Here is a 24,597-nt window from a genome sequence, read left to right on the forward strand (position 1 = left end):
CCCCCAGGAAGACAGGAAAAGTACTCTGGCCATTTGTCCAAACAAAAGCTCACATGCCCACATCAAAACTGACCAGTAGTTTGCACAGCACTTTGCCAAGCACCTCTTCCAGTAACACCTTTGGCCGCTCCATCATCTGCTAAGGTGAGGAATACTGAGTCCCCATTTTAAAGATGAGCAAGTCAAGGTTAAGTGGCTTTCCCAAGGCCCCAGGACCAAGAGGTGACACAAAAACCTGGGTCTTCTGCCTCCCAGTCGAGGTGGGATTCTATAACCATAGGTTTCCATTTTAAATGATATCTGATGTCTGGGCAAGGAAGATGATAGTCGAGGCTGGTACAATTCTCTCCCTAGAAGCAGAACAAATTACGAAAGGGCAACAGACCAAATAGGTCGTTTTTATTTGGTCCTTTTAAAATTGTTTTGGAGCTGGGCGCGGTGGCTCACGCCTGTAATACCAGCACTTTGGGAGGCTGAGGCGGGTGGATCACAAGGTCAGGAGTTCAAGACCAGCCTGGCCAAGATGGTGAAACCTCGTTTCTACTAAAAATACCAAAAAAATTAGCTGGGCATGGTGGCGGGCGCCTGTAGTCCCAGCTACTCGGGAGGCTGAGGCAGAGAATCGCTTGAACCCGGGAGGTGCAGGTTGCAGTGAGTTGAGATCGCGCCACTGCACTCCAGCCTGGGTGACAGAGTGAGACTCCATCTCAAAAAAAAAAATAAATAAATAAAATAAAAACAAAATAAAATAAAATAAAATTATTTTGGAAATTTCAACCATGGACATATATTATTTTTGTAATTAGAAAAGAAATTAAAAGGTAAGTTTTGGAGCTGGGCATGGTGGCTCACACCTGTAATCTAGCACTTTGGGAGGCTGAGGTGGCCAGATTACTTGAGGCTAAGAGTTCAAGACCAGCCTGGCCAATACGGCAAAGCCTCATCTCTATTAAAAATACAAAATTTAGTGGGACGTGGTGGTGCACGCCTGTAATCCCAGCTACTTGGGAGGCTGAGGCACAAGAATCACTTGAAACCGGGAGGCGGGGGTTGCAGTGAGTGAGACTGTACCACTGCACTCCAGAATGGGTGACAGAGTGAGACTCTGTCTCAAAAATAAACAAACAAACAAACAAACAAAACAAACAAAAAAACACCTTTAAAGATGGTTCAGCATCAATTGTCAAACAGGAAAAAAAAAAAAAGCAGTACTCAAAATGCTTCAGGATTTTTACATCTTCCTTTCTACCACTGGCTGGAAGGGGCCACAGCTAGCAGCCAACAGTAGCTCATGCCCCTAGCTCTTTGCGGGGTAATTTTGTATTATTCTTTGGTTGTTGGTTTTGTTTTTGTTTAATAGAGATAGAGTTTCACTCTCATCGCCCAGGCTGGAGTGCAATGGTGTGATCTCGGCTCACTGCAACCTCTGCCTCCCTGGCTCATGCAATTCTCCTGCCTCAACCTCCCAAGTAGCTGGGACTACAGGCTCACACTGCCAAGCCTGGCTAATTTTTAGTATTTTTAGTAGAGATGAGGTTTCGCCATGTTGCCCAGGCTGATCTTGAACTCTGAGCTCAAGTGATCCACGTGCCTCTGCCTCCCAAAGTGCTGGGATTACAGGATTGAGCCACCGAGCCTGGCTAGTTTTTGTTTTTTAATTTGGAAGTTTATACTGGCCCCAAATATCCCACGACCCATGGCTTTTCTTCCCTGCAACCCCCTACTCCTGCCTTTTGGTTACTAGCTCTGGGGTGTTCAGAACAAGGGAGTTTAATACACCCAGGCAGACGTGGAGGGGAGACAGGAGATGCAGCTTTGCTGGGCCCTGCTGCCAAGGCACTGCTGAACAGCCTGAGCTCTGGGAAATAAATTCCGTAAATAGAGTCTAGGCAGAGACCATTAAAAGTGTTTTCCTAGCATCTCTTTATGGGGCAGAACGCTGTCACGCTCAGGCTGCTGCAGGGCGGCTGGGTTCTTGTGCTGGCTTGAGGTCCCCCGTACAAACGAGCTTGTTTTTCCCATTTTCAGTGAGGGCCTTAAAATAGACAGAAAAATCCGTCTCACACCTGCTGACTGTAGTGAATCGAGGCAGGCAAGCCAGGAGGAGGCTCACCAAACATCACCCACTTTGTCCATCCCCATCACACTTCAGGTTAATGGTGTCTGTGGATGCAAGTGCAAAGCTGGAAATGAACAGAACATTCCAGAGGAAGCAAACAGTACTGTAGAGGCTGCTGTGTTCTGGCCTTCAAAAAGACAGTGGACTTTCTTACCTTTGAGCCATAGATCAAAGTGTCACAATGAAGTACAAAGATGTTCATCTGAACATTAATTGTAATGGCAAAAACTAGGTGGAAAAAAACCAAATAGTACAATATATACATGTGATAGTTAGGAGAACTTTACAAATCACGTTTATTCTGGGTTCACAGGCAAGGGCTTATTTTCAAGATCGCTTAAAGGAAGAATTCACCAACAGGAAGTAAGCCATAGGCGGGGAGAGACCGGGGGCCTGGCTGGATGCTGGGTTGAAGGTACTGGGTGAGCTCCCAACGGCCCAGTGTGTCATTTCACCTGAAGGAGGGCAGCCCATGAGATGGGAAGTTTTGCGCTTTGCTCACTGATGTATCCACCATGCCTGACACTCAATAAATATGCATCAAATGGAAAAATGTACATCACATTTATGAAGATTTTAATGACAAGGGAAAATATGTTTGATATTATGTTAAGAAAAGAGGTACAAAACAAAACCACATGTACATGTATGGGGAAAAAAGCTAGAAGAAATTACATGAAGGTGTTAACTATGGCTCGATCTGAGATGTAAAATTAGGGGTGACTTTCTTTCCTTATAATTGTCTGTGTTTTTTAGCAAAATAATTTACCAATTGCTATGACTAAACCAATAACAAACAGGGAGATTGAAAAAGCTGCAACATGGCCTGAAAAACAATTGCTCCTCCCACAGACATTCCTGTGGCCACTGGGGAAGTGAGCAGCCTGGGATTGCGGGGGCTAAGTCCTCGCCAGGCTCGGGAGAGGAGTGCCCACCCTCAGACCCGTGGGAATCAGGATCCCCGACCCCTCTACCTTTAGTTCCACCAGACCACATGAGCAGGTGAATATGTTATGGGTTCAACTGGATCCCCTAAAGAAGACACAATGAAGTCCTAATCCTCATGACCTCAGAACGTGACCTTATTTGGAAAGAGGGTCGCTACAGAGATAATCGAGTTAAAATGAGGTCATTAGGGTGGGCCCTAATCCAATATGACTAGTGTCCTCATGAAAAAGGGGAAACTTGGCCGGGTGTGGTGGCTCATGCCTGTAATCCCAACACTATGGGAGGCCAAGGCGGGTGGATCACCTGAGGTCAGGAGTTCAAAATCAGCCTGGCAATCTGGTGAAACCCTGTCTCTACTAAAAATACTAAAAACATTAGCTGGGCGTGGTGGTGGGTGCCTGTAATCCCAGCTACTCTGGAGGCTGAGGCAGGAGAATTGCTTGAACCCAGGAGGTGGAGGTTGCAGTGAGCTGAGATCGCGCCACCGCACTCCAGCCTGAGCAACAAGAGCAAAATTCCGTCTCAAAAAAAAAAAAAAAAAAAAAAAGAGGAGGGACAGGGAAACTTACAGACAGACATTCACATAGGTAGAAGACCAACTGAAGATGAAGATGAAGACAGGGATAGGGCTGATGAGTCTACAGCCACAGAACACCAAAGAATGACAGCAAACCCCCAGAAGCCACGGGAGAGGCCTGGAACAGCTTCTCTCTCCCAGCCTTCAGAACAAACCAAACCTCCTGACACCCTGATCTTGGACTTCCAGCCTCCAGAACTGTGAGACAATAAACTGCTGCTGCTTAAGCCACCAGGAGGGCTCTCAGCCCTCCTGAGAGCTCCAGCTGCGGACAGGTCACCTGATGTTCCTCAAGAAAAACTAACGCAGTAGGGGAGACAGCCTGTCTTGGAGTCAAATCATGGGGAGACCTTGGTAAGTTACTTGTTTCTCTGGGATTCAGTTCACTTATCTGGAAAATGGGAGATCTGGCCTAGAACAGAGGGTTTCAAACTCAAATTTAGCCCTAGAATGAAATCTGACACGGAAGCCCCAATATAAAAGGTAAAACAAAGCCCAGTTGGGTAAAAGGCTGGTCTGGATCACACACTCTCCCTGCAGAGCAATCTCTGAAAACCACAACTCCAGGTGATCTGTAAAATCCCTGGCCCCACTCCATTCTAAGACTGTCCAAACAAGAAACCCACTGATAGTATCCCTGAGTATCTTACATGCACCTGAGCTCATGCCTTCTTCTTCATGGAGCTTCTGGCCATAGTGGGGAGGTGAGACTAACATCCCAAAGATAGCGGGGCCACCCTCCCCTCCTGAGAGCTCCAGCGGCGGACAGGTCACCTGATGTTCCAAACCCGACACATCTAAATTTATTTCACCCTCCAAGGACAAGCAGATGCTGTACCTTATCAGACCACAGCTAGGTGGCAGAACGACAGACATGACGCGCCCTTATCACCCCAAGGACAGCAATGACGTCTGCAGAGAGACTTGGTCTCCCTGACGATGAAATCAAGAGCTCACATGCCAGCCAGGCAGGCCTGAAGGGGACTGGGTCACCAAGATGTGTGAGACTCTGATCATCCTCTCAGGGACCCCAGACCCATCATGAGGCACAAAGCTAACAAGGAAAGGGGGAAACTGTCACCATTCCCTCTGCCCATCGTGGAATCAGGCAGGGTATCTAGTCTTTATTCATTTGATTTTTAATTAGACAAAGAACATGCCAATTCATTCTTTTTTTAAAAAAAAAAATGACCTTACAGATAAAGCCAATGTCCCCTCTGCCTTTCACGCCTTCCCTGGGGGTAACCATTGTTAGGACTGGGGGCTGCAGGCTTCTAGATAACACATGTCCTTTCAAGGAAACACACCAGGCCAGAGCAGGGGCCTGGGCAGAGTGTGATGCGTCCAGCTTCCCTGGGCAAACTGTGGAGCCACAGGGAGGAAGGAAGGCTGAGGACTGCAGGAATCAGGGCACGCTTCCAAGAAGAGGAAGCTCAGGCAGTGCTCCAGGAAGAGGAGGATTCCGATGACTCCAACGCAGCAGTCTCTGGGACACTGAATCCACTTCACCTCAGCACAAAAGCAGTTGGCCTCATTCATCATGTGTAGCCAATTCAGCTTCTCTGGGAAACTCCAAAACCCTCTCAAAGGGTCCTCAACCTCTGCCCTCAAACCACTACCACCGTGAGGCTGACGATGACAATGACGGTGCTGATGACAACGATGGCCTGTGTGCGACACTCTGCTGGCCCTCCCAGAGGCTCTACCAGGTTGGTGTTAGCGTCTCCAGTTTATACACAGAGAAACTGCAAACTAGAGAAAGTAAGCTACTTGCTCAAAGTCACAGGGCTGGGAGCAGCAGCACCACCACTTGATCTTGATGACAGTGACGGAGATCCTTCCATGAGCCCTCGCTGCTGGAAAAGGGTGGCCTTTGACACAGCTCCGGCGACTGCAGCAATGCCTAGCACAGAGGAGGAGCTTAACAAGTATCCGTCAGCCAGTGTCTGCTTTAAAGAACATGGGCAGGCTGGACATGGTGGCTCACACCTGTAATCCCAGCACTTTGGGAGGCCAAGGCAGGTGGATCACATGAGGTCAGGAGTTCAAGACCAGCCTGGCCAACATGGTGAAACCCTGTCTCTACCAAAAATACAAAATTAGCCAGGCGTGGTGGTGGGCACCTATAGTCCCAGATACTCAGGAGACCGAGGCAGGAGAATTTCTTGAACCCTGGAGGTGGAGGTTGCAGTGAGCTGAGATTGTGCCATTGCACTCCAGCCTGGGTGACAGGCTGACACTCTGTCTCAAAAAAAAAAAAAAAAAAAAAAAAAAAAGAACAAGGCAGTTGGGCACAGTGGCTCACACCTGCAGTCTCAGCTACAGCTACTCAGAAGATTGAGATAGGAACATTGCTTGAGCCCTGCCTGGTCAACATAGTGGGACTCTGTCTCAAAAAATATACATCAGAGAAAGATAAAGAAGGAGAGGAGGAAAGAAAGAAAGAAAGAGAGAGAGACAGAGAGCGGAAGAGAGGCAAGGCAGGCAGGGTAAGGCAGGCAGGCAGGCAATGTTGGGTGAATAACCAAGAACTAGGCTACTTCAAGGAAATCTTCATACTATGAAGATGGTTTTTTTCCCCCCCATGTTAAAAGAGTCTACATTTTCCTCTAGGAATCCCCCACAGCCTGGGGCTTCTGCTCCTGGAAACAGTTAAGGCTTTGGCAAGAGGCTCTCCCACAAGGCAACTCAATCTCCCCTGTCTGTCTGCGAGAGTTCGGGGCACCGCTGTGGCACGCCAGACGCAGCAGCTACTTTCTGTGAACAGCCTCCTCATAAACGTCAGTCCTGTTGGGGGGTGGGGAGGGGGCCTTGATTTATTATATAGCTTTTGGACAGTTCCTACAGAAATATTGCCAAACAGTGGAATAATCAACTCTTTCACTCAAGCCCCCTCAGACTTTTTTAAATGAAAGAATAAAGTACGCAATGAGCCTGAGCTAAATAAATAAAAATGCCACACTTTTGCCCAACAGACCTTTCTGCGTCACTGAGAAATATTTGCAGACCTCAACAATCTTTTATCTTTGTGATGACGTTCCAGCCTTCCAAGTTTCGGACATCCTAAGAACTTCTTTGATTTAGGCTCTCTAATGATCTCCCATGAACAATTATCCCATTAACTAATAAAGTCACTATTTGCTGTTTCAGCGAGCAGACGTTAGAGAACCCCTTCCTCCTCTCCCGGTCTGTCTGCCCTCTGCCAGTTCTGTTGAAAATCTGTGAGTTCATACCTAGGGCTCACACTGGAAGCAGAGATGTGTGGCAAGGAATCTCTCTCTTCTCTATTTTTTTTCTTCTAGAGGGTCTTGCTCTGTCACCCAGGCTGGAGCGGTGCAGCAGCACATTCAGAGCTCACTGTGGCCTTAGACTCCTGGGTTTGAGCAATCCTCCTGCCTCCGCCCTTCAAAGCACTGGGGTTCCAGGCCTGCGCCACTGCACCTGGCCTAGGAATCTGTCTCAATGTTCATGGCTGCCACTCACAGTCCTGGCTTCTAGGTTGAAGAGAAGGCAACATCCATCCACCCACTCATGCTGCTACAGCAATGAAGACGCCCAGATGGAGAGACCGTGGTCCAGGCCCTCCGGGAGCTCGCGGAGAGATCCCTTAGGAGGCCAGGAGGGACGCTACTTCCTCCAGGGAAGTGGGAGTAGACCTTTGCCAGGGTTCTGCAGCTCAGCAAACTGCTCCAGACCCTTGTGGAACTTTCTTGATTTGTCATCTCATCTTAATTTCAGTCGGTCTCCCACGCTCATTGGTGAATGAGCTCCGGGAGAGCAGCGATCCGCTCAGCTTCCCCGTGGACAGCACGTTTTCAGGGCTCACTAAACATGCATTGAATAAGCAGGGGAACTCGCCACACACACTTACAAGATACAATAGAGATAGAAACGTCCACCCCTTTGAGCATCTAAGAAGTCTCCCTGCTTTGAGTACTGGCTGGGGCCCTGCCCATATGTTTATGCAGCAATATGCTTATGGGGAGTTGCAAGGTGTCACTCCAGACCAGGGACCCGGCTGTCCTGGGAGGGTCACTCTCCCCTTGAAGCCTGTTTACTCCACCACCAACGGGTGGTGGACAAGATGCCCTCCAGTCCCCTGAGCTAAGGATTCTGTGAAAATCTGACATCACTGTGATCGTGACTCCGACTACAGCTTCAGAGGAAACCAACCTGGCCCAGGAGCCACCAGCTTCCCCTCCCCACTCAGTGGCTGTGAGACTGTGGTTGAGTCATGTATTGCGCCGAGCTGCCTCATCCGGATGGTGAGGATGGCCGGGGGGTTACAGCAGATGCTTCCTACAGTGCCTCCTAGGGCCAGACTTTAATTACTTTAAGTGTAAACTACTGGCTAAGGTTAAATTTGGGTACAGCAAACACACATCACCAATTTTTTTAAAAGAGCTCTAATTTCTTTTTCTTTTTTTTTTTTTTTGAGATGGAGTCTCACTCTGTTGTCCAGGCTGGAGTGCAGTGGCCAGATCTCAGCTCACTGCAAGCTCCGCCTCCCGAGTTTACGCCATTCAAAGAGCTCTAATTTCAAATATTTCACCTCATTCATTCCTTCATTCACCAAGTATTAACGAACCCCTATTATGTGCCAGACACTGTTCCCATAGTGAACCAGGCAAGACACAGTTGCTATTAACATAGAACATCTAGTCCAGTGTGGGAGACAGAAAATACACAAGTAAACGAAAAGATGACTTCAGACAGAGTTATGGGTAAGAACATTAAATAAACAGCACTATGGGAAAGGATGCAATTAGAGGGGGATATGGTTTCTTTTTAGAAGGCTTCTCTATGGAGATGATATTTGGACTGAGACCTTAAAGTCCCCTGGAAGAAAAAGTGTGAGGAAGAACATTCCAGGTAGAGAGAACAGCAGGTGCAAAGGCTCCGGGCTGGAGACAAGCGTGTGGTATTCAAAGGACAAAAGGGAGACCAGCTTGTGAACGGAGGAGGAGGGAGGGATCCAAGATGAAGGTGAGGGCCAGCGCATGTAGGGCAGCACAGGGAGGGCACTGCCAAAAGGACCATGGATAGGATTTAGGGAGTCCATGGACTGGGGTGGAGAGAAATGTCGTCTTTCTTTTCACCACCCTCTAACTGAAAATTTGCACTTCCTTCAATTATGAATGTAGACAACAACCTACAATAATGTCAGCAGTGCCCGGGACTTGTCACTGACAGAAATCAAAGATCCATTCCTATCAATTGTTGCAGATATCTGAAAGCTCACTCAGGTTCATGACAAGTTCAAAATTACAATAGCAGGCCGGGTGCAGTAGCTCACGCCTATAATCCCAGCACTTCGCGAGGCCGAGGAGGGAGGATCACTTAAGCTCAGGAGTTTGAGACCAGCCTGGGCAACATGGCAAAATCCCATATCTACAAAAAATACAAAAATTAGCTGGGTGTGGTAGTGCACATTTGTAGTCCCAGCTACTCGGGAGGCTGAGGTGGGAGGATAGCTTGAGCCCAGGAAGCAGAGGTTGCACTGAGCCAAGATCATGCCACTGCACTCCAGCCTGAGCAACAGAGTCAAACCCTGTGGCAAAATAAATAAATAGAAATCAATCAATCAAAATTACAATAGCTATTAAACCCACAGTTAGACCTTATAATTTAAAGTATTAACAAAGAAGCACATCTATTTCTGTATCATACATTTTAGAAGTATGTGGTAACTAAGCATACTTAAAAAGGATCAGTTTCCTCTGTAACTCTATGTATTCTATTTTATATATAAAAGCATTCTTCTGATAAGGGGTCTACAGGCTTCACCTTAGGGCAAAGTGCTTACAAGCCACAGTGAGGAGTTTGGGTTTTACTGAGTGGGATGGAGAGCTGTTCAGGTGGTTTCAACAGAAGAATGATTTCACAGGGTGCAGTTTTCATTTTTCAAAAATCACGCTGGCTGCTAGGTGGAGATGGTCTGTGGCTGTCCAGGGCAGGGCGGAAGGCAGAAGGCCAGGGCTTTAACAGACCACTGTTTGGGGCCATCCAGAGATGGCAGCATCCTGGGGTCCTCATGGGTTCTGTCCTCAGCTCTGATCAAGAGCCTTCTCATGGCACCACCTCACACCCCAAAGGGGCCCTGTCATCTTGGCAAAAAGCCTGCCCCAGGACATCCTCCCAAAGAACTTCAGAAACTGAGCTCATGTGTCCACAAGAAAAATAAATGTGGTATTGGCCACTGTTCGGTTTGTGTATTGGTCTAGGAAAGAAATGAGAATTTTATTTTAAAAAGCCTTCCAGCAGGACCCCAGCAGAGACTGGACAAACACCTCAGCGACGGACTGTAAACAGTGGGAAGGCCCAGACCCTGGCCCCGTGGCCACGAGCTGCAGCCCCATGGCTCACGTCAGCCTTCCTGCCCTTCCCAGGCCTCTCTCCCACGGCACTTACACACAGAGCCTTTTCAATACCCTCCGGCAGAACAGAAGAATCCATTTCCACACGCCAGCACGCACGTTCCTCACACCATCCCAGGGGAGTGGGCCCTGCCAAGAGGCCAGTTTATGGACCTAGAAGGACAGACAGGGCTGGGGCCCATGGTGGGGGAGTGGTCCATGGTTGGAGAAAAGCTCAGAGCCCAATCCTGTGCTCCCAGGTCCCCCACAGCGGAAGTGAACGAGGTGGGGCCAGGCAGACTAGAAGCTGAGGGACACTCAGGTGCTCCCAGGACAATACCTAGGAGCTCATGGGGAGGAGGCCTAGAGGGAGGAAATCTGGGAGTCTTTTTTTTTTTTCTGAGGTGGAGTGTTGCTCTTGTCACCCAGGCTGGAGTGTAGTGGTGCAATCTCAGCTCACTGCAACCTCCACCTCCCAGGTTGAAGCGATTTTCCTGCCTCAGCCTCCTGAGTAGCTGGGATTACAGGCACCTGTCACCATGCCCGGCTATTTTTTGTACATTTAGTAGAGGCAGGGTCTCCCCATGTTCGCCAGGCTGGTCTCTAACTCCTGACCTCATGTAATCCGTCTGCTTTGGCCTCCCAAAGTGCTGGGATTACAGGCAGGAGCCATCACGCCCATCCTAGATCTGAGAGTCTTAATTTGGAAGGAGGGCGCTGGGAGGGGCACCAGGCCTTGGCAGGGCGAGTTCATCTCAAAGTATGAGAAGCTGTGTCTCAGGGGAGAAGCGGAAAGCCAGGGTGCGCTGGCTGTTTGAATCCAGGACTAGGTTTGCACTGAACCTAGTCCTAGACTATGGACTGAATGGCTGTGTCCTCCCTGAAACAGACGTGTTGAAACCTAACCCCTAGCATGATGTTATTTGGAGGTAAAGCCTTTGGGAGGTGATTTGGTCATGAGGCTGGAGCCACCACGAATAGGATTAGTGCTCTTATAAAAAGAGACAAGAGCACTCTCTCCGCGCCCCCCCCGCCCCACTCCCCACCATGCAAGGATACAAGAAGATAGTCAACTGTAAACCAGGAAAAACCGGGCCCTCGTAGGACACCAGATCTGCTGGGATTTTCATCTTGGACTTCCCCACCTCCAGAACAATGAGAATAAATGTCTGCTGTTTAAGCCATCTAGTCTGTGGGAATGTGTTAGAGCAGCCCATGCTAAGACACAGGTCACATGAAGGAGGAAAAGGGGGCGCAGCGGCTCACACCTGTAATCCTAACACTCTGAGAGGCCAAAGTGGGCTGATCGCTCGAGGCCAGGAGTTTGAGACCAGCCTGACCAACATGGCAAAACCCTGTCTCTACCAAAAATACAAACATTACCCGGGCGTGGTGGCACGTGCCTGTAATCCCAGCTACTAGGGAGGCTGAGGCAGGAGAATTGCTTGAACCTAGGAGGCAGAGGTTGCAGTGAGCCAAGATCACGCCACTGCACTCCAGCCTGAGTGACAGAGCAAGACTCCATCTCCAGAAAAAAAAAAAAAAAAAAAGCAGAAAGTAGGTGTCTGCGTTGCTGGCATGAACTGTAGCAGAAATGTGACAGCTCTACAGTAGCCAGCTGTGCCAGCAGCTCCTAGCTCAGCTTGGCTTGGCTGCCCCTTTCCAGGGTCTCTGGCTAGAGAGAAAAGCTTTTCTGCAGGGGGAAGGAGGTTTTTGGTTTTTTGTTTTTTGAGGCGGAGTTTCACTCTTGTTACCCCGTGGTGAATTTTAACAATCCAGTTCCTCCCCAGAGAGCCTTTCACACTTGTGGGGCAAACAAGACACTGAGGAAGGGTGCTCTGGCAGAAGAGGACCCTTCTGTGCTCTGAGAGACTCTGGCCTGGAGCTCATTTAAATTCTGAAGTCAAAAGAGGCTTCTCTGAGGAACTGGCCTTCATATCTGGCTGTGCCCCACAGCACTCCTGGCATCACCACCTGCAGACAGTTTAGCCAGGGCCGGGAAGCACCACCCTGCCAGGTGAGTGTGGCTGTGCAGAAGTGCCCGCTTCTCACAGTGCTCCCCTTGGAGATGCTTTCCTCCTGTTGTAAGCTCTCACCTCCAACTCAACACCCCAGAAAGGTCTCTCTGAGCACCCCTGTGGCCCTGGGGATGAGTGCAAGACATTCCCTGGGGCCACCGCAAATGGGTTGTGAGATAACATCCCTCAGTTGGGAGAAGCTGGGCCTGGCATCCAGGAATGGCTTTCCGGGCAGCCAGCACACCCAGGATGAAAATGACAGAGAAGGCTCGGCTCACCGGAAAGGGGGTACTCGCTGGGCACACATGGATGAGTTGCCACCATGGCAACTAAGGTCTCCTCCCCAGTCCCACCCCAGGCCCTGTTCTCTCTGAGCCAAAATTAGCATGAAGAACAAAATGGGCCCCCAGGAGGAAATGGCCAGTCACCTGAGGGGTTCTCCCTGGCTCCCCTCTCTGAAGGCCCCCCGTAAAGTCTCAGTGGTCAAATCCTCCCCAGTAAGCTCCAGCCCCAGGAACACAACCCCTCTTCTCTTCCACCTGACCCCAAGTGCCCCCAGCAGAAAAGCATCAAGGGTGCACATGACATCCATGGCACCGTGGTGCCTGTGGGAACTCCAGAAAGCACGCCAGCGGGCAGAGGAGCATGGGCCCCTGGTCTCCCAACGAGGGCACCAGCTAAGCGCTTTACACACATGGTCTCATCTGATCCACTCCACCACCCAGTGACTGGGTTCACAGTCAGTGTTACAGCTGAGGAAACAGGCTCAGCAGGATAAATTAACTTGCCATGTGGCAGTAGAGAGGGCAGGATCTGAACCCATGTCTGCCTGGACCCAGAGCCCCAGATCCCTCAGGCCAGCTCCACTCTCGGCCGGAGAACACCATGGGGATTCTGATGTGCCTGGGATTTTAGGGATGGAAGGTGGGTCTTGAGGATGTTTCCTGACCCTTCAGGATCCCGCCTTGCTTCACCTGCTCATGTCTGCCTTTGTGGGGCGGGGCACAGATGGCTTCCTATCACCTATCAACGTGGAGTGTGGACTGAGTGGCCTGGGGCCAGGATGGAGCAAGCCTGGGAGTGGCAGGTGAGTCCCCTCGGCCCTGGAAACTGGTGGGCCCAGGCCGTGAAGAGGCCATTTAGAAAAGCTGAATAAATGGCTACACGTGGCCTCGAATTCCAGGGCAGGCACGGGGCAGCTCACCCCAGGCCCTGGGCAGAAGTCCCCAGAAGAGGTGGGCCTATGGAGTTCTGGGCGGCACGACCCCATGCCCAGCCTTCAGTGGACTTAAGTCTTCTTAAACGTGTTCAGCATGTCCATGATCTCTGACAATAATAAGCGGATGGGGAGCCCTCACGCGGTGACAGGGAAGGACCCACCCAGGGCACAGAGGGAAGAAGGGCCGGGACCCCAAACACTCTGGAGTAGGGCCTCACAACATGCCTGCCCCCTGGGCGCTCTCGCCCAGGCACCCAGGCCTCCTCACCATAGCTGTGTCCTGCATGGGACCAGGCACAGACCCACTTGGTTGGCTGCTCTTAGAGGTGCCTGGTGTGTGTGTGCTGGATACAGGGGCCTAAGCTGTGCCACCGAGCCCAGTGGCTCCTCAGGAGCACTGGCATCCCCAGCAGGTGGAAAGGGGAGCCCCACCTCACCCCACTCTCAGCTCCCAAAGCCTGGGCTGCCTCCCGAGGGCAGGACCCACAGGCTCCAGGAAGAAAGGGGAGAAGTTACAAGAGGGGGCTCTGTGCTGGGCCTGGCCCACCTCCACCACCCTCCCACCAGCTGTGTGACTTTGGGCCAGTTACAGAACCACTCTGTGCCTCAGTTTCCCCATCTGAAAGGTGAAGTGAAATATTAAATAATAGCACCTGCCTCAAAGCGTAACTGGGAGGAGGTCACTCTGCCCGGCACATGCCATGTATTCAGTGAATACTGGTTGGCTGTTTATGTCGATTAGCAAAGAGATCAGCCTGGAGCCCCTACCTGGAAGCACGATGCTGCGCCCACTGGTTGGCATTTGCCTCCCTGCACAGACGGCCTGGCAGCTCACCCGTTTGCCTCAATGCACAGATGGCTTGGCGGTTCACCTGCTCCTCGCTCCCCCCACGGCTCCCAGGCAGGACAGCTTACCTATGGTCCTTCGGAGGTCTTCACACTGGTTAATGTGAGGGAACTTCAGGATTTCCTTCCACTTCTTGCTTTTCCCTTTGCGCTTTCCTCCGCCCCCTGTAGAGATGGGGAAAAAGATTCCGGACTGAGGCTCCAGAGCCTGCGGCGCCCCCACAGTGAGCCTGCCCACCAGCCTCCTGGGCTCAAAGACAGGGACAGCTGTAGGTCAAGCCAGCGACACACCCCCAGTCCAAGACATACACATACACACACCACACCCCCCAAGACACACACTCTTCCTCCCAGGTGGGTTCTGAGCCTCAGTCTCCCATACAGTCCTGCCCGACCCCAATCCCCCAGCACTGAGGCCCAGGGCTCCCCTGCACCCCACCCACACCAGGCATCCCCCACTGCTGTTCCCCCACACCAAACCACAGCCTTCCCACAGCAGGGGCCAAGCCTGCCATGTCTGAGCGTCCCCTTTAGCTTGGGACATCCCTGTGGGGCGGAGGCCCAGGCAGGCGTCCATTGGCCCCGCATGGCCCTGGTTTTGTCCTCTTGCTTTCTGTGGAGAGTCTCCTTCCCCAGCTGGAGGCCAGATGTTGGGGGAAAAGGACTTCCGTTTCCACTTGTCAAGTACCCCCTTCTTCTCCCTCCTCACAAACCCCAGAGTCTCCGAGGCTGGAAGGAAGGAGGGACTCCTGAGGGACCCTGCCTGACGTCTTCCCCAGTGCACACGAATACTGAGCACGTGGATGTGATGAACATGCACACACAAGCATGTAATGCACACACATAAGGAACGTGCACTAGTAATGAACACATGTAATGCACAGACATGTGTAACGTGCAGAACCACATGAGGCGCACACAGGTGTTCCCATCATCCTCGCACTCCTGGTCCAAGGGATGGTGGACAGGTGTCAGGACGCACAGGTGCAAACAGCGATGGGGTGCAGCTCTGGGCCTGAGTGTCCCTGAGCCCACCAGCGTCTGGGCCTTGGACCTAGAGGCACTGCTGTGCCATGTGGCTGGAGGGCTCCTGGGGACCGAGGTGCTGTCACCCACCCTCCATCCTTACAGTGGCCCTTAGCCACCATCTGTCCATGACTCACCACAGGTCATGGAGACCTTTGTGCCCCTTGGTTATCAGGATTTTATGTAGCTCATCTGCTTGTTCCGGGTGGGTACGCAGCCCCTCCACTCTCTCACCCTTCCAGGAATCGGCTGGGCCGGACAAGGCCCCGTCTGCACACCAACAAACCCAGGGCAGCCCAGTGGCACTCAGCTCCAGCCCTCCCTGGGCCAGCCCAACCCGTCTCCCACCTTGCTCTGGCCCTGTGGCCGTCCCCTGCTGCCCAGGCAAGCCTGGACAAGAACCCACTGTCTCTGAGTCCTTGTCCATGAACTGGAGACAGTAAGGCCTTCCTCCCAAAGCTGGGAAAGGAGGGATAACAAGGTAGCGTGTGTTTAAAAGTAAGCACAGAACCAGGGCTTCTTAACTGTCATCCAAGCTATCCTGGAAAGCTAAGGTCATGGCCCTGATTAGCCAGTGCACCTGCTTCTGAGAATGGGACCAGAACTCCGCTCCTGGTGGCCAGGAAGCAGGAGAGTGTGCTGACGGGGAGGAGTCCATCTCTCTCCTCTCCTCTTACCGAATCTTCAACCCCACTCACGCCTCTCCAACCAGCCCCAGCATCCTCCTCTCAAATCTCCACAGACAGCCAAGGTCTCACGCTCCGAGGGACAGAAGGAATGCGTATTGGGCACCTGCCGTGGTGAGGCTCCATCTGTACATGACCTTGTTTAATCCTCAGAATGACTCTTTGAGGAAGAAATCACAGGGCCTGCTGGTGGCTCGACCCACACCACACTCACTCTTTCCGCCAACGGGGGCCACACACATAAGTGCCCACACATTTCATGCACACATAAACATACACATGCAGACTGCTCAGCCCTGTACTGGCCCTGCCCGGGGCCAAGCCCCTCACCTGCAGGCTTCACCCTTACTCTACAAGGCAGGAACCTTTTTTTTTTCTTTTTTTTGAGACAGAGTCTCAGTCTGTCACCCGGATGGAGTACAGTGGTGCGATCTCAATTCACTGCAACCTCTGCCTCCCAGGTTCATGCGATTCTCCTGCCTCAGCCTCCCGAGTAGCTGGGAATATCGATGTGCACCACCACGCCCAGCTAATTTTTCATATTTTCAGTAGAGACAGGGTTTTACCATGCTGGCCAGGTTGGTCTCAAACTCCTGACCTCAAGTGATCCGCCCATCTTGGCCCTCCAAAGTGCTGGGATTATAGGCATGAGCCACCGTGTCCGGCCAGCTGGAACTATTATATACCCAGTTGACAGATGAAGAAATCGAGGCCTGGGGGAAAGGTAGCAAGTCACCTATGGCCCCGTGGCTCACAAATGGCAGAGCCAAGATCCCAGCCTGAGCAGAATCCAGACTCTGGGCTCTTGCTCTTGCTGTTCTGTCTGTAAATCACCATTTTGGGTGCCCTGAATACAAGAGAAATTCTCAGAGGATCAAAGAGAAAGCTAGTGTCAGACTTCAGGAGTGACGCGGCAGCCATAACGGGAGCAGAAGCAAGGATCTAGTTGGGGCCGCAGCCTGTGAGCTCCCAGAAAGGCGGCAGGCTAGACCAGAGGCCCGCAGGGTCGCCAGTGTGTCCCTTAGGTGGCTTGTTTGTCTGCTTACTTGTTCACTGAACCAGTTGCCAACACTGAAAAATTAGGAGATTCCCAGATGAGGACACAAAGGTCTCAGAATGATATAATGGATGCTGGGGACTTGGGGGAAGGGTGGGAGGGAGGTGAAGGATAAAAGACTACACACTAGCTACAGTGTACACAGTTCACGTGACGGGTGCACCAAAATCTCAGAAATCACCACTAAAGAACATTCCATGCAACCAAACACCACCTGTTCCCCCAAAACTATTGCAATAAATAAAAATGAGATTTCACATCGAAATCCAGATCTTGGACATCTCTCCCACAGCCAGGCACCCCACATGGCAAGAATCAGCCGGAGCTGGGCAGCAGCTGCCCGGGGGACGGCACATGTGGCCTCCAGACGAGTCAATCCTCATCCAGCAGCTCTCATTCAGGCGGCCTAGAGGTTCTATGCACGCCCAGAGAAGGGCCACCCTCAAGAAATCAGCCTAAACCCTAGCTCAGCAGAGTCAGACATTCCCATCCCAGCAGCTGTTGAGGCCTGGGATCCCCTGCTCCTCATTCCCCTCACACACTACTGATTCTCAGACCTGCAGGCATGAAGCACCATTTTTTGCATGTGGCAAAATATGCATAACATAAAATGTACCAGTTTAACCATTATTTAGGTGAATGAGTCAGCGGCATGAAGGACGTTCCCATTGCTGTGGAACCATCACCACCTTCCGTCTCCAGGACTTTTTCACCATCCCAAACTGAAACTCTGAATCTATTAAACATTAACTCCCGTTCCCTCCTTCCTCCCAACCCCTGGCAACCTCTCTCCTATGCTCCATGTCTATGATTGTGACTACTCTAGATACTTTGTATAAGGGAATCCTACAATTTATGTTCTTTTGTGTCTGTTCTTTCACTTAGCATAATGTCCTGGAGCTTCGCCCATGTTGCAGCACGTGTCAGAACTTCACTCGTTTTGAAGGTTGCATAATATTCTGTTGTACGGATATACAATCTTTTGTTTATCATTCATTTGGGGACACACATGTGGGCTGTTTCTACCTTTTAGCTATTACGAATGACGCTGCTATGGATATTTGCATACAAGTATCTGTTCGAGTCCCTGCTTTCCATCCTTTTGGGTATATACTCAGGAGGGAAACTGCTGGATTATATGGTATATATGTTTAAGTTTTGGGGGAACTGATGAAGCACTCTTGACAATACAGATTGCTAGGCTGCACCCCAATCCTCTGTGACTAGACCCCAGGAATGTGACTTCTTACAAGGATCCCCGAGTGATTCTCAGGCAGCCAGTCTATGGAAACCAGGAGTCTACTTTATACATGCACACTTATAGATCTATTCATTAAGAAAGTTAACATAGGTTCACTGATTTGTTCAACCAATATGTGTTGAGCACCGATTAAGCGGCGAGCCCTCTGCAGGTGCTGGACGCAGTGTTGCTAGCAGGGAAGACAGACATCAAAGGCATTACTTCAGTGGTTCCCAACCCCAGCGAAGGCCTCCCAGGGAACATTTGGCAATGTCTGGAGACATTTTTAATTGTCACCACTGGGTGGAGAGGTGCTACTGGCAGCTAGTGGGTACAGGCCAAGGATGCGGTTAAACATTATGCTGTGCACAGGACAGCCCCCTGGAACAAAGAATGGTTGGCTCTAAAATGTCAAGGGTTGGGGCCAGGTGTGGTAGCTCATGCCTGTAATCCCACCACTTTGGGAGGCCAAGATGGGAGGATTGCCTGAGCCCAGGAGTTCAGACCAGCCTAGGCAACATAGCAAGACTCCATCTCTACTAAAAATAATAAAATAAGTAGCTGGGCATGGTGTTGCACAGGATTGCTTGGACCCAGAAGTTCGAGGCTGCAGTGAGCTATGATCATGCCACGGCACTCTAGCCTGGGTACTTTCAAAAGAAAAAGTAAGTCAAGGGTAGGGATGTGGAAAAATGCTGCTTTACTTAATGACCATTTTGACCAACACTTAGGAAAAGAACAGGGGTTGGAGGAGATCTGTTAGTGATGGGGCAGCTGTGGAGGCAGTGGGAAAGGTGAGCCACTTGGAGGCAGCTCCAAGCCAAGGGTGCCGACTCTCCAGCTACAGCCTGGGCTCACTTTCCTCCTCAATCCTATTTCCTCAGCTTTCAGAATACGGCAGGGAGACGGTGGTGGGCAGGATAATGCCCTAATCCCTAGAACCTGTGAGTACATTAGGTTCCATGACAAATGAGCATTAAGTTTGTGGATGAAATTATGAATAATGATAGGGACATTATCCTGGATTATCCAGGTGGGCCCACTGTCACCAAAAGGGTCCTAAAATGTAGAAGAGGGAGGAAGAGCAGCCATTGTCAGAGTGACGCAATGTGACAAAGACTCACCAGCCATTGCTGGCTTGGAAGACGGGAAGGGGCCGTGAGCCAAGGCATGCAGGCCAGAAAGGATTCTTCCTGGAGCCCCTAGAGGGAACACAGCCCTGCTGATGCCCTAACTCACCGAGACTGTGTCAGACTTCCAATCTCCGGAACGGTAAGATACTAAATGTGCGATGTTTTAACCCACTTAGTTTGTAGTAATTTGTTACAGCAGCAACAGGAAGTTAATACAAGGATGTTCTCAGCAGGGGATCCCCCTAAATGACAGCAGGCACCCAGAATGGCCTCTCACCTCACATCTGGCTTCTAGTTCCTCTAAAAGTCCCTTGAAATAAATCCAACCTTCCATAACTCAGATGGGCTGGGAGAAGGTTCCACTTCTTAACAAACAAAACCTGCCTCAGAGAGGGCACCAAGTCTAGACAAATGTTTGACTCTCAAGCTGCTGCAGCGTTGTGAAGCTGCATATTTGATAACTGAAGTATTGGCACTGCTTATTATTTCATAGGACTTGATTGTTGCTCTGTATCCTGAGAGGGGGCAGGGCCCAGTCATGCCACTGCAAAAATTCCTCCTGTGTCCTGGCCCTATGACCCCAGCTGCCCTAGGCCCACCTCCCTGCTGGGGAGGGGTGTTAGGCCTACAAGGAGCTGGGGCCATCACCTCCCACCTCCCCTGTGCTCAGGTCCCAGCAGCAGGAATGACCAGTTCCCAGGCCTGACCACCCACAGGCTCAGCCTGTTCTCCTTGGCCCGGTTCAGGGCCTCAGTAATCGTCTTCCTAAGCTTTATTTCCCTCCCTGCCTCTGCTCTCAGGGCCTTTACACTCACTGTTCCCTCTGCCAGGAGCACCTTCTTCCTACCTTTCTGAATGTTTCTCACCCACAGTCTTTGCCTGAATTTTGCCTTCCTGGAGGTCTTGTCTGACCCTGGTTGTGAAGCAGGCCCAGTCTCCATGTGCCATGGAAGTGTGTGGGAAGCACTGGTCGGTCAGTCTGTCTCTCTCTGCTGAACACGCACATCAGCTTACAGATCCATTTATCCATTCTCTCAACGCATGCGGCACACTTTCATGGACTCATTCAGCCTCTATGGGCAGAGTGACTGCTGGACTCCCAGCCCTAGCCGACAACTCTCATCACCACCTGAAATCCTCCCACTTATTTGTTTCCTTGCCTGTCATCAGTCTCCCCTGCGCTGATAGCGGACCCGTGGTGTCAGGGACACCTTCTCCTTGTTCTCTTTGTTCTCTGTCACCTTCTCCTTGGTCCACTGTAGATGCCCAAACTGTATCTGCTGAGTCATGCTTTAGGTCCAGCCACCTGGCAGCCCCTCCAAACCCTGTATGCATCATCGCTTCCCCCTACTCTGACCCTGCAGGTGTGGCTTTCTCTGCCAAGAATGCTTATTCTTCAAGCTCCAGCTCTAGTGTCCCTTCTCGTGCTGCCCTGAAGAGGCAGAGCCCCCTGTTTGGACCACAGCTCTCTCCCAGCTCAGGTCAGACCTGCTCCTGGGAAGTGGGGGTGCAGCGAACACTTGCTTAATTGCAAACTTCCATTAAGTTACTTGGCTGACTGGGTAAAGGCATGAGTGCTTGCAGGAATAAATGACAACCTCCCTCCTCCCTCCCTGCCAGCCTTCTGGGCTGAGCACTGACCTCTGGGCACTGTACCTTCGGCCCTCATTCAGAAGGTACTGACCCTATTCACAGATGAGAAAGCTGAGGCTCAGGGAGAGGAATTAATGGAGCCAGGGAATAAGCCACACACTCAGGCAGGAGCAAGATCTGCTGGCACTGGCTCGCCGCTATTTCCTGTCCCGAGGAGCCTCAGGCTTTATTTGCTTTCCCGAAGGATCCTCTGCTGTTCAGGGTTTACCTTCCAGCTACCAGTAACGAGTCAGGGAAGAGGACGTCGTTCCTGACCTCATCCAGCTCATTCCATGCATCAGAGAGCAAAGATGAGCAAGACAGCTGGGGTTGTAGCCAGGCAGGTAGGGGAGGCTGCATGGAGAAGAGTGACCCCGCCAGGCAAGGGAAAATGGCAGTGACCGAGGCCCAGGGCCAATCAGGGGGGCTCTCCCCTCTGGGGAAGGCACCAGAGGACCAAGGTGGCCTTGCGTAGAAAGGAGTCCAAGACAAAACCTGGAGAAAGGCAGACAAAAGCAAGATGGGGTGTTCCCTGATTCACGGCTGCCACTGGCCCTTTAGAGGGGACAGATTCTAAGGAGGGCATTGCTTGTCCAATCCCACTCTCACTCCTGCTTTCTCCAGCCCCGGGGGCTCCCTCGGCTGCCAGCTGCCAGCAATGTCCTCCAGCAGGTGCCCTCCTGCCAGGTTGGGGAAGTGTGTTAAGGGGGAGGCAGGGCAGGAGGAAGGAGAGTGGTTAACAAAGTGGGGTGGGGGCCCCACAGGAGGAGGGCATGTCCTAGCAGGGAATGGAGTGCCCCATGGAAGGCAGAAGCAAAGTAATAATAAAAAGCCACTGATCCTCAAGCATGGGCCAAGCACTCGTCTCAGTGAGTTATTGAGAGACTAATGCGTTTCTTTCCCTCTTGTGGCTATCCCCAGGGAAGAATAAAAGTATCATTCCCCCCAAAAAACTGCCATGGGAGAAGAGGCTGTCTCGGTGGGGGAAGAAACTGACTTGCTGTTATTCTTGTTGCCTTTGCTGTTTCTGAGAGTGGTGTTTGTGCTTTCAAGGCAGAGGCGGAAATGATCTGGCGTGGAGAACAGAAGGGAGAAGCTGAGGCTGGAGGAGGTGCGGCGCTTCTGGGGAGGGCAGTGGGATGACCTGAGCTCCAGGAAGGCATTGTTCCCTGTGGCAGTGTCAGCCCAGTGGGATGTGGCTGGGGTGCAGCGATGATGAGTTCCAAGCAGTGAGGGGCCTACAGCCCCTAGAGCCCTGTCACTACCTGGCACTGTGGAGTGGAACTGCCAGCCCAGCCCCTTCCTCCAAAGGACACTGGCAAAACCAGTAATAGTGGTGATCTGGACGGGCTAAGGTCTAACTTACTGGGTTCCTTTAAGCCCAACGGCTTCACATAGCATCCTTGGGAGGGATGGAATAGACCTTTGCAAAACAATTGACCCTGGACGGCTTGTGTGGCCTTTGCTGTACTCCCAGAGTCAGGGAATTTGTACCAGTAACACGTCATCTAGTTCAATTCCCACACCACCCTGTGAGCTAGCTCCTAGTATTGAACCCATTTGACAGATTCGGAAACAGAGTCCCAGAAAGGAAAGAACCTTGCCTCAATCAGGCAGTGCTTATCATAACCTGAACCAGGGCTCAGCTGTTCTGATTCGTAGTCTAATGTTCTTTTCCTCCCTGGTGACAAATGCGCGATTGATCAGAGAAAGGTTCCACGGGGGAAACTAAGGAAGGTTCTATGCATTTGTTGGAAGGAGCTTCTTTTTTGCCCTTAAGTCAGTGGTTCTCGGTGGTCCTTGGACCAGCAGCATCAGCATCGCTGGGAGCCAGTTAGAAATGCAGCTTCCTGGGCCCACCCTGGACCTACGGAATCAGACACTGGCTAGCATGGGTGACTTAATGAGCTCTGCAGGTGATTCTGGTGCACTCTCACTTTGAGAACCACTGCTGTAAGTCAAGAGAAAGTCCCTGAAATCAGTGAGAAAAAGGATGACGGGACCACTCTTTCTAGGAATTTCTTCCTCTCTGACTTGTTAGTTCTGCCCTGTTTACGTCTTCTAAAAAGGACCCGAAGAGACACACACAGGCTTGGAAAAGTTGACTGAAAAATATTCCTCCCAGCTCCAGAATGCGGTGATCCTGGGCTCTGACTCTACAAGGTCGCTGCGTCCTGCCTGACTTGAGTCAAGCATTCTTCTCACAGTAGGATGCCTGGCAGTCATAAAGCCATTACCAAGGCCACTCACAGGGGCAGGAGGACAAACCGTATGAGGCCCCTCCTATACCAGAAAGCCTAAGGGAGACTGCAGGGAGAGCACCGCTCAGTTGCGGCCTTGAGGGGTCCGGGCCAGTGAGATGGCCTCAGGGGCCACTGCCCCCCACTCTCCCCCAGGCCCTGATCATCTCCCTGTGAAGTTGGGCAGAAGTCACCTCAAGTCTCACACCTATTTTGCGTGCACACACACACACACACACCCTGTCTACTGAATGCCTCTTTGCCTTCTGTTGACCCTTGGACCTTTATTGTTGACAAATCCCAGAGAAGAGAAAGTCATCCCTGGGGATGGGAAGGCAAGATCCACAGTGAACCTGCCGTGCTTTCTGGACCCTGAGTAAGTGGGTGCCTGTTTTCCCATGGGCCACACCCCTCTGGGGCAGACTCCTGGTATCCCCACAGATCAGGACATACTCACATCTTTGCACAGGCCCCAACTGGTCATAGTATAATAAAGAATCTGACTGGCCTTTGTCCCTGGCTCCTGAGAGGTGGCCTCTAAGTCCTTGGAATTTTCTGAGTAACAGGAGTGTCTTTTTCATTCATGGTAGGCCCCTGAAGCCCTATCTGAGTTTATGCTAACAAGATGACTCATGGCGGGGCTGGCCATGCCAGAGAGACCAGTCATGGGATTAGAAGGTTGAGGCTTTGAGCCACGTGATATCACCCAGACTTCCAGAGAGACAGGGGGCCAGAGATTGGGTTCAACCATGTGCCCAGGAATTCCATCAATCATGCCTAAATAATGATGTTCCCATAAAAACTCCAGACACTGAGGCCTGGGTGAGCTTCTTGGTTATCACACACCACACGTGCCAGGAGGCTCCAATAAAAACTCCAGACACTGAGGCCTGGGTGAGCTTTGAGCCACGTGATATCACCTAGACTTCAGAGAGACAGGGGGCCAGAGATTGGGTTCAACCATGTGCCCAGGGATTCCATCAATCATGCCTACATAACGATGTTCCCATAAAAACTCCAGACACTGAGGCCTGGGTGAGCTTCTTGGTAATCACACACCAATGTGCCAGGAGGTGGCACATCCATGGCAGCTTCACATCTGGGACCCTCAGACCTTACCCTGGGCACCTCTCCCTGTCACTGGTTTGGGTATCTTTTTGCAATAATAAAACTGTAATTGTCAGTATAGCGCTGCACTGGGTTCTGTGAGGGAGTCTAGCGAATTATCCAACCTGAGAGCTTCAGGGGAATCCCTAAATCTGTTGCCATGGTCAGAAATGCCAGTGGCCTGGGGACTCCCCAGCCTTGTGGCAGGTGCCTGGAGTGAGGGTGGTCTTGTGGAGACTGTGCTCTTCATTTGTGATGTCTGCACTAATCCTGGGTAGTTAGAACTGCAGCTGTTGAGGCTGCTATGTCTTCAGAACCCGTCAGCCCAGCTCACTACCCATCTCCCAGAATCCTGATTCTAAAGGCTCAAGGAGCAAATCTGATTGGTCAACT

At 51.3% G+C, this 24,597-nt stretch overlaps 1 protein-coding gene and 1 long non-coding RNA gene across 5 annotated transcripts in view; both read right to left on the reverse strand.

Moving 5' to 3' along the window:
- The window catches only part of GRK5 (G protein-coupled receptor kinase 5), a 250,470-nt gene that overhangs the window by 114,907 nt on the left and 110,966 nt on the right, over positions 1 to 24,597 (reverse strand). For all 4 annotated transcript variants that reach the window (XM_033181299.1, XM_033181333.1, XM_033181323.1 and 1 more), the window contains exon 2: positions 14,153 to 14,248. In XM_033181299.1, coding sequence (XP_033037190.1) covers positions 14,153 to 14,248 — 96 coding nt within the window. The remainder of the gene's footprint in view (positions 1 to 14,152; positions 14,249 to 24,597) is intronic.
- On the reverse strand, positions 6,932 to 8,148 carry LOC117065925. Its single transcript, XR_004430102.1, has 2 exons — positions 7,818 to 8,148; positions 6,932 to 7,767 (listed from the first exon to the last, which is right to left on the reverse strand). It is a non-coding gene; the product is annotated as an uncharacterized LOC117065925 (long non-coding RNA).

The sequence above is a fragment of the Trachypithecus francoisi genome, unplaced genomic scaffold (assembly GCF_009764315.1).
Source record: "Trachypithecus francoisi isolate TF-2019V2 unplaced genomic scaffold, Tfra_2.0 Contig01579, whole genome shotgun sequence".
NCBI lineage: Eukaryota > Metazoa > Chordata > Mammalia > Primates > Cercopithecidae > Trachypithecus > Trachypithecus francoisi.